This window comes from Cucurbita moschata, unplaced genomic scaffold, assembly GCF_002738365.1.
Source record: "Cucurbita moschata cultivar Rifu unplaced genomic scaffold, Cmos_1.0 Cmo_Scf00024, whole genome shotgun sequence".
NCBI lineage: Eukaryota > Viridiplantae > Streptophyta > Magnoliopsida > Cucurbitales > Cucurbitaceae > Cucurbita > Cucurbita moschata.
The window spans coordinates 990553-1000546 of NW_019268540.1; the positions used below are offsets into that span (position 1 = coordinate 990553).

General features: G+C 37.4%; 2 protein-coding genes across 5 annotated transcripts in view; both read left to right on the forward strand.

Annotated features, from left to right (window-relative positions):
* LOC111460608 (probable DNA primase large subunit) overlaps positions 1 to 5241 on the forward strand; it is an 8958-nt gene extending 3717 nt beyond the window's left edge. Inside the window, exons 8-20 of one of the 2 annotated variants that reach the window (XM_023103807.1) lie at positions 83 to 166; positions 262 to 326; positions 583 to 631; positions 714 to 761; positions 836 to 925; positions 1074 to 1133; positions 1771 to 1830; positions 2956 to 3030; positions 3335 to 3420; positions 4110 to 4203; positions 4287 to 4394; positions 4821 to 4878; positions 4996 to 5241. In XM_023103807.1, coding sequence (XP_022959575.1) covers positions 83 to 166; positions 262 to 326; positions 583 to 631; positions 714 to 761; positions 836 to 925; positions 1074 to 1133; positions 1771 to 1830; positions 2956 to 3030; positions 3335 to 3420; positions 4110 to 4203; positions 4287 to 4394; positions 4821 to 4838 — 837 coding nt within the window. In that variant the 3' untranslated portion in view covers positions 4839 to 4878; positions 4996 to 5241. The other variant, XM_023103806.1, reaches the window with a different exon arrangement.
* A 1060-nt stretch (positions 5242 to 6301) lies between these two features.
* On the forward strand, positions 6302 to 9220 carry LOC111460645 (squamosa promoter-binding-like protein 16). 3 transcript variants are annotated; one of them, XM_023103853.1, is made up of 4 exons: positions 6302 to 6588; positions 6923 to 7404; positions 8305 to 8441; positions 8513 to 9220. In XM_023103853.1, exons 2-4 carry the CDS (start codon positions 7109 to 7111, stop codon positions 9001 to 9003), a joined length of 924 nt encoding a protein of 307 aa, XP_022959621.1. In that variant the 5' UTR covers positions 6302 to 6588; positions 6923 to 7108; the 3' UTR covers positions 9004 to 9220. The 3 variants fall into 3 exon arrangements, with proteins under 3 accessions (XP_022959621.1, XP_022959622.1, XP_022959623.1); XM_023103854.1 differs by having other exon boundaries at positions 7033 to 7404; XM_023103855.1 differs by having other exon boundaries at positions 7126 to 7404.
* The last annotated feature ends 774 nt before the right edge of the window (positions 9221 to 9994 follow it).

The window sequence follows — 9994 nt, forward strand, 5'->3', positions numbered from 1 at the left end:
AAAAAAAAAAAAAGAGAGAAGGAAAGAAAATTCAGCTTGTTGGATGTTCTTCCTCATCGTTTTCCTACCTTATCTTATGAAGGTACCATGGGAAGAAGTTCCAGAACTGGTGGCTGGTCGAAGGGTATTACTTCATAAAGGATATGCATATATTGCTATCTATCAGGTAATTTCATGACTATATATGCATGTATACATCTTTATTTAATTTTATGTACTTTCTTGATGGTTATTTTTAATTTTCCTCCATGTATTGCTTAGGTGGTTTCCCTTGTTGCAACACAATTCCGCAGTTACCTATCAAAGGCCTTAAGTCTGACAAACAGGTTGTTAAAGAACGCTTGAATTGGATTACGTTAGATTTCATTTTCCCTCAACTACTCTTCTCATAAATACTTGCAGCATTTATGAATAAAAGTTTGTTTCTTATCACAAAAGGATAGAATATAGGGACGGATGTTGTGTGATAATTTCATTTTTTCAAAATTTTCATTTATATTACGAAGTTTTGGGAGATCTAACGAAGTACATGATGAAAGTTTCATTTTTTAAATCTCTAAAAGTTATAAATTTTATTACCAGGAAATGGACATCTACAATAAGAGAACAAGAGAAGGATCGGTTGACCCCTGTGAGTATAATAATAGTGAGACACGTGCATTGTAAAGAAACGTTATACTTGTGGTGTTTGACATATTCTAAGTGCTTTATAGATCGTTGAAGCCCTTTGCACTAGCTACCTGGGTCCTGACTACTCACAGGTAGTTTATTTAAGTAGCTACTTTACCACATGATGTAATCTGATCTGGATCTTCGTTGCTTAATATCTCCCCAGCCAACAGAGTATGCTGATATATCAATCAAAGACCTTGAACAAATTGCTAAAAGTTCATTTCCTCTTTGCATGCGGCACCTATTTGATAAGGTTAGAAGACTGGCCACAATGCTTTGCCTAGTTATATTTCTGGAAGTTTTTCTCTTTTCTCTTTCTCTCTCCTATTTCTTCCTGTTGTTGGTACATAATATTGAATATATTGAACAGTTTTTCATTTATTTATTTTACTCATGTCCAGCTGAAAGAAGATCATCATTTGAAGCATGGAGGGAGAATGCAATTAGGTCTCTTTCTTAAGGTTGTGCAATGCCCCTTTACTGATTTTAGATGCTTACACTTTGATGTACTTTTCATTTTTCTTTCTGTTTGGTATTGATCACAATTGGTTTGAGAGAGTTGATACTTACCGTTCCATTCACTAAATGTATTTCTACAAAAGTGCTGAATGGTCTTGTTTATTCTACATGAAGAGTTGAATTGCTCTTATAAATATGAATTGTGTACATGTTCCTCTATCGTCGTTTACTGTCTTGTTAAAGTTTCTTAATGGTTGTGTAATGGTGATATCGGCTATTTTTGTTATCATTTGATACGATACCAAAGCAGGAAGATCTCTTTTTGCACCCAAAGTAAAAGCTTTGGAGATTACGGAAAAGCTGTATTTCCAGGATCAAAACCAAAGTAACATTCCAAAGGAAAAAAATTTATTGACTGGTTTCAAGCTTCAAGCAGTAAAGGCAGTTTAATTTAGACGATTGATGATGTTTTTATGTGAGGAGAATCATATATGAGGAGAATCAACAATCAAGAACAAATAATATGTAGTTGATTGAAGCATGAGTAGTATTTTTTACTGAAGTATTTATCTGTGTAGTGCTCCTCTCATTTTTTGGTATGAAGCCTTTCAATCTTTAACTACAATTCTTCACATGCAGGGTGTTGGTTTGAAGCTTGATGATGCCCTTGCTTTCTGGAGAGCTGAGTTCTCGCAGAGAGTAAGCATAATAATACTCTTTTAAGTTATCTGCAAAGGAATAAACAGCAGTAAAAATGGTGATATAACAATAACAACTCAAAAATTGAGTAATGATGTTAGAAATGGGGTTGGGATTGGGAAGTGAGTCTCCTAACTCTAACCTTCCCGTATGTCATCTCTAACCCACAATAAGAATTTTTTGCCCCTCACCTTCCCTTATTGCCAAATAAAAATTCTTGTTGAGACATTAATATATTTCAATTGGAAGAATAGTGATTTCAGCTAGAAAGTATCTAAAAATTTAAGTGCCATTAATTTCAATGTTCTTTTATATTGAGACAAACCCTTTTTAGGAATTCTATTAGTTGCTAATTCATCTCTCTTTATCGGTTAAGTTTCTTCCCATCACATGGTTCAAATTGGCTATGCTCTCTTTCCAACCATCTTTAACAAGCAAGCCCCTTTAAAACTTTAACTCTCTTTTCTTTCCATGTGGGAGTTTGTATTCTTGACTATTTGTAGCTTTTCACTTATCAATGAAATCAATGAAAAGTTTGTTCTTGGTTTAAAAAAGAAATATACAAGTCCCATATACAAGTCCCTTTAGGACTGCAAAAACCCCTGTGAAAGTTTGCACAAAAGGCTGTAAGCCGGTCCATTCATCTTAGATTCCGCTTTCATTTCAATTCTGATAGAAGTGAATTCTTCAAACAAGGTTTATGCAATGCTATACTTTTTAAGGGTTCTTGAAGACTACTTGATTATCTCTCGTTGACAAACTAACGCTATCTTTCCTTTCGATAAGTGCTAACAATGACATAATGTATAGTTTCTTACCCTCTAAAGATAACCTCCAAACCATTTTGCTAATCAGACCTCATTTCTTTTCCTTAAATTGCAAATTCCTGTGCCACCATTAGCCATTGGGAAATCTTTAATTATCATTTTTATTATGTTAAAGTTGGTCTCTGTAGTTGTCCTAATTGTTCTTCAGTAAACATCTTTTATAATGCTCGAGTTCTCTCTCTTGATTTTTATCCTATTCTCTATTCTATTTATTTACTTCCATTTCTCCTGAATATTACTTTATCTGTTTGCTAGAAGTTTATATCTTATAGCTATTGCTTTATCCTTTCTTCCATAGGTTGGTGTTGAGAGGTTTGACAAAGAATATGCATACAGTATCAGGCATAACTATGGAAAAGAAGGCAAGAGAGTGGTAAGAGATGTTGCCTCTAAATCTTTAAGATGCAGATTTGTTTTTGAAAAAGGAGATTTTAAGATGCAGAACTAGTTGATTCAACTTTACTTAGATTTTTATTTTAGAAATCTTCAAATATTTTGTCATCTTTTTCGACAATTTTTAATGTCCTATTTCTCTGCGACGTGATTACTCGTCTTTTCTTGTTATGTTTTTATCTGGCCTCTCCATCATTGTCCTACTTGTACAACTATAAGCAGTCTTGTGTATTTTCTAATTTTCTCTATCTTGATTTGTATCTTTTTCTATCTGAACGTACTAGGATTATTCACCTTATTCCTGTCAAAAAGTCATCTCATCATCACCTGGTGTTGGAGATCATCATGGATGTCCCTATAGACATTTCAGGTATGCCTCCTAAAACAATTTCTTGATATCTTGAATTTTAAGCTGAAGTCATTTAGTATGCATACATACATACATACATACACACACACACATATATATATATGTTGTAGGCCATAAGGCAATGTGCTTGTTAATCCATGATAAAGAAAAAAAATGTTGGAAGAATTCGTCTTTGTGGAGTTGGAAAGCTTAATAATCAATTAAAAAGAACAGTATGTCTATCGTTTTATAATTGTGGGCCCATTACAAGACCCAGACTTTGAAATATCGAGTGTTTTTCTTATTAATCTCACTTGAAGATTCAAACATGTGATCTTTGGATAGGTGTTATTCAAAGACCACAATCCTTAGCAAGGGTATTATCAGAACATCTTAAAAAAGTTATCCTCTTCACAATAACTAGGCAACAAACAGCTTTTGTAGAGGGGCACCACAATAACTAGGCAACAAACAGCTTTTGTAGAGGGGCAATAGTGCCTAAACTTCTAGGACTTAATTTTTTTTGAGTTCAACAACAAGCGGGGTGGAAAATTTGAACCTTCGACCTCTTGGTCTTTATGCTAGAGTTATTCTTGGTCATTATGCTAGAGCTATGCTTAATTTGATGACTTTAAATTTTCTTATGGTATAAGAATGATATATATTTTTAAAAAGATATTCATTGTTTGATATAACGATTTCTTCAACAGTGAAGACAACTTAAGAGCAGCTCTTGGTAAAATGGGAGTAAATAACCAGAAAATGGAAGATATATTGGACAAAGTGCGAAATAGACACTATCAGGTTGGCTGTTAATTCTCCTTTTTTTTTTTACATCTTATTTTAATATTGGGAATAACGTAAACATTTTTCTCATGTATCTTTAGTTGGCCTGCACCTTGACATTTGAATCGGTTCATGGTTCGTCATGCGACGCCGGGATTAATCATCCAAACCAGTACTTCATTGATAGTCAAAAAGTTTTGCAATCTAAGGTAGACCCTGAAACTTCATCATGTACTAATTTTGATGCTTTCTTGACGTAATGAATTTTGTTTCCATATGCGTCATATTGTCTTTGTGGAAGTTTTGAGTCTTGGAAGGCTGAGCACATAAATGCATCCTGAACTTGGAAGGCTGCTGCCCTACTATGAGTTAATTGTTTTATTATTTGAAGAATATAACATTGGTGAATTAAGGGACATCAATAACGTGCTCGAGTTTTTGGCCACTATGCCAAGAAATACCGTTCTTCGAGATGTTCTCCCGAGTTAAGGGCATGTTAGCTAAGAGCAAGTGATTTTAGTCGTTTCAAAATCACTCTCAAACATGCTGTGTGTGTTCCAAATTGTAGTGCTTAGCTAACATGAAATAAAGTTGGGACCTTTACTTAGCTTAATATCTGCCCTTATTATTTGCAGAACAATTCAACAGCTTAGTAAAAACATGTACAAGTATACCTCAAGAAGTGGGATCGAGGTTTGTTTATTTTTGTTATTATCCATATTGTTTGGTATCAGAGCATCCTTAGTGTCATAGCACGGACCATAATATCTTTGTTATCATTACTTAGCGTGCTTAGCCACTCTTTTGCAGCACTGGGAAAACGCTCTTGCAAGGCGAGTAGGTTCAAACCAGGTGCTTTCTCGATCGAGAGCTTTAACCGTAAAATTGTATCCGTTTAGCAATGTAAATTATACATATAAAGTTCTCAACTGGTCTCTAGAGGCTCTTTTCCAGCTGTTGCAGCTGGGCGACTTTGGTTGTTTTATTATTAAATATTTTATTTTATTTGGAGCCTTCTACTTTAGTTGATCGTTTGGTTCACAACTTCTCATTCCACTTCTATGGCTCACCATTTCTCTCTCTAATAAATAAAATTTAATTATAACTTTAAATTAATTATTACTAACTAAATTAAATTAATATTAATTAGAAAAGTACAGATGGGCCATACTATGTCTATCATAACACGTTATATTAAAATATTTTCTCTTACGACTCTCATCTTTAAATTTTTATCCGTTGAACAACGACCCCTTCTATTCAATAATGTTGGATCATGATGGTCGACTTTCGTCCATATTTGATAGGTGGGTCTTGCAATCGAGTTTTGTTTTGTCTTAGAACTCGATGATCACCCTCTATAAGTGGTTTTAATCACAACTTTATTCGACTTTATGAAGTGATTTTTATGAAGTGATTTTTAGGGAAAATAAATTATCGTAAAGAGGAGGAAAAGAAGGCAAAAGAAAAAACTTTAAATATAAGGATAAATTTATAATTTTAACCCTCTTTGGATTGGTTACTTGTATAAAAAATGTTCATATTCTTTCAAAAGTTCAATATTACTCAGGCAACCCTAATCCTCAGCCGAACGATTGAAGTTTTTGTTTTAGCAAAAACCCTTGAATCATAGTAATTAACACCTCCTTATACAAAATTTGGATGGATCAACCAATAGATAATGGTAGAATTAGATTACGATCAAAGATCTCAATCAAGAGATAAGGCTAGAATTAAATTTGGATCAACCAAGAGATAATGGTAGAATTAGATTACGATCAAAGATCTCAACCAAGAGATAAGGCTAGAATTAGATTAGGATCGAAGATCTAGAAGCAAGATTTGAACCTTGTTCTAAATTGAGTCACTCCACCCTCTAACTTGATCAAAGTCTAATTGAATTGCTGGGGTGCAATTCTACACAAGAATTGCTTAAAATTTAGAAATGGTAAATATATGCTCGGATTTGAAAGAGGAGGGAAAGGAAGGCATAGGGTTTTGTTTTGGAAATTCCACCATTCCTTTGGGTCCCTCAAATTTGAACTCATAAAAACAAACACACACTCTGTCGCTTTCTTTGCCACTCATTTCTATGCCCCTTTCTCTCATTTTTCTATTTGTTTTCTCTCTTTACTCAACAGATTTTCCCCTTCTCTCCCACCAAAATCCCATGGATTTGGGTCTCTAAACAATACAATTCTCAACACTTCCAAAATACCCATTTCCAACTACATTATCCACTCTTCCCAATTTCTCATTCTAATTTCTTCCTTCTTTTGCTTTCTCTAACTCTTCATCCGCCCAAATCCGATTCCCTTTTGGTTTTTGAACCCGTTTCTCATCCTTCTGTTTCTTCAGTTCTTCCTCTTTCAGCTTCCTCAGGTTGAAGTTGGAGCTTCACTCGTGAGTTTCTTCTAATTTATTGCTGTTTTTTGTTTGTTTTTGTATGAATGCAATTTGTAGGGATTGAAATTAGTTTATCATGATTTGATGATGCTGCAGAATTGGGTTTCTGTTGGAATTTTCTGTTGTTCTGGATTTTAATCTTGGTGATGATGAGCTACTTTCGTTATACTTTTTACAAAATTTGAGCATAGATCTTAGAGAATTGTGACTGAAGTGGATAGTTCATGTTGATGGGCCATATTCCTCGTCTTTTGCAGCCTAAAATTTGATCTAGTTGAGGAAATTTTGACAGTACTGATTGTATTACTTGTTTGTGTTGTATTTGCTTAAGCTTGAGTTGTATCCTTCCTATTGCTGCTCAATCGTTCATCGTTCATCGTTCATCGTCTGGTTTCTTACTCTTATTGAGGGAAATTTGTATTGGGAATCGGTGTTGTTTAGAGAAAAGGAAAACGTTCAAAAAATTGTAAAGTATAGAAGGAAACTGAGAGTGTGTTGGAGTAGAGGAAGTTGGTTGATGTATTTGAGACTCAGGGGCATTGGTCATATGGGTGAAGGATCAATGGATGACATCGAAGGAACTAGAGTTACTTTGATCGAGTCGTTGTCGTCGTCGTCTTCGAGATTAACGAAGAGGTCACGTACCCCTTATAACGGACCCCAAGTTCCTTCGTGTATGGTTGATGGCTGCAGTTCAGACCTTAGCAAGTGCAGGGACTATCATCGTCGCCATAAAGTGTGCGAGTTCCATTCTAAAACACCGAAAGTAACCATTTGCGGTCGGGAACAACGATTCTGCCAGCAATGTAGCAGGTGTGTTGGAATGTTTAGAACATCATATGCTGTAATTTTCTTCATTGATTCAGCCTTCTTATGGTTTTCTTTTCTGATCATTAGAATTCAAGTTATGCAGATGGGGTATACTTTTAGGCTGTTCGTTTTTTTCTGTGTTAGCGGTGGGTTTGGGCTGTTACAAAGGTATCAGAACCAGTCACCGGGCGATGTACCAATGAGGACGTTGGGTCCCCAAGGGGATGGATCGTGAACTCCCACATCGGTTGGAGAGGAGAACGAAGCATTCCTTATAAGGGTGTAGAAACCTTTCCCTAGTAGACGTGTTTTAAAACTGTGAGACTGACGGCAATACGAAATAGGCCAAAGCGGACAACATCTGCTAGCGGTGGGATTGAGCTATTACAAATGGTATCAAAGCTAGACACTGAGGGGTGTGCTAGCGAGGACGTTGGGCTCCCAATGGGGGTAGATTGTGAGATCTCACATTGGTTGGAGAGGGGAACGAAATATTCCTTATGAGTGTGAAAACCTTTTCCTAGTAGACGCGCTTTAAAATCGTGAGGCTGAGGGTGATACGTAACGGGCTAAAGTAGACACTATCTACTAGCGGTGGGCTTGGGTTGTTACAGTGGGTGGGATAAGCTCTCTTCTTTTACTCTATTTCACTACCTCGAGTTTGTGCTTGCATTTGTTTTCTGCTGTAACATGTTCAAGGCGTGCTCGTATCTTTACTCCTCGGACCCCGGACGCGGATGGCGGATTCCCATAATCTATTTGCTTTTTACCAGATAGTTGAATAAGTATTGGAAGCAAATCTTTGTGGGACTTGCATTTTATATGTTTCTTTTACTTCTTACCTTTGTCTGGTTGGTTCTGTTCTTGGTATTCATTTCAGTTCAATTACACATGTTCTTGTAGATTCCATTCTCTGGTGGAGTTTGATGATCGAAAACGAAGCTGTAGGAAACGTCTTGATGGGCACAACCGACGTCGAAGAAAGCCTCAACCTGCAACGATAACGCTTAATGCAGGACGATTTCTCTATAGCAACCAAGGTTCGTTATATTAATTTAGGCATTCTCTTCCACGCTTGCATGTTTCGTCATCGAATGACTTGCTTGTACAGGTCCAAGATTCTTACCATTTGGTAACCAGTTACTGTCTACTGGCAATGATTTGAGCTCATCTTGGATCGGAATGATCAAGCCCGAGCATAACGACGCTCTTTGCAGCAGCAACTCACAGCTCGACATTGCTGACAGAAGAAAAAGTATGTTTCCCGGGCTGTCGGGCTGTGATTACAAAGAAAAACAGCCGCCATTTCTCAATGTTGGATCCAACAACGTTGGGAATGTTCAGAAAGTGGTGGGAAATGGCTGTGCTCTCTCTCTTCTGTCAACACCAGTTGAGGCTGGGGAGATTAATAATCTAACCTCCATGGTCCAATCCAACCTCATCCCCTCATCCCATTTTGTCCATAGCGACGGTCTTGGCTTCGAGAGTGACCTCGTTAGTCCTCGTTTGGTCTCGGACGGTAGCAGCGATGCCAACATCCGGTGCTACTCGATGTTCGAGGACGGACCTGATGGATCATCCATAGATTTATTCAGGTTTTGAAACATGGAAGAAGAGGGCTCATTCTTCTTGGTTCTGAAATAGATCTAAGCTAATATGGCTTATTCTCCTCAGAATTCAACCTTCCACTCTCTTGTTGCTTGTTTTTTTCTTGTTCGGGGAGTTTAAGGAATGCTTTTGTGTTGTCTGTGAAATGTCTCTTTAAATGTTTTAACTTTGTTCAGACTTGAATATTAATTTTCAGCCTCTATTTAGTTCCTCTTGGAAGAGTGAAACATCGTCGCAACGTAAGATCTCATAATGCATCCTTTTCGGAGGGGCAGCGTCCTCGTTGACACACTTCTCCACCTCCTAGGAGACCCTGCGTCATCATTGGCACACCGCCCGGTGTCTGGTTTTGATGTCATTACGAAAGGGACAGCGTCCTCGCTGATACATTGCTCCGCCCCCTAGGAGACCCAGCGTCATCACTGGCACATTGCTCGGTGTTTGGTTTTGATGCCATTATGAAAGGGGCAGCGTCCTCGCTGGCACACTGCTCCACTCCCTAGGAGACCCAACGTCATCACTAGCACATCGCCTAGCGTTTGGTTTTGATGCCATTACGAAAGGGGCAACGTCCTTGCTGGCACAGTGCTCCACCCCCTAGGAGACCCAGCGTCATCACTGGCACACCAACCCGGTGTCTGGTTTTGATGCCATTACGAAAGGGACAGCGTCCTCAGTGGCACACTACTCCACCCCCTAGGAGACCCAGCATCATTACTGACACACCGCTCGATATCTAGTTTTGATGTCATTACGAAAGGGGCAGCGTCCTTGCTGGCACACTGCTCCACCTCTTAGGAGATCCAGCATCATCACTAGCACACCGCCTGGTGTCTAGTTTTGATGCCATTTGTAATAGCCTAAACTCATTACTAGCAGATATTGTTCGTTTTGATCCATTACGTAAACGTGTTTTAACAATGAAAAAAAAAATGACAAAAATTGAAGCAATACTATGAAAAATGGCGTTTTTTAAGTTATTAAT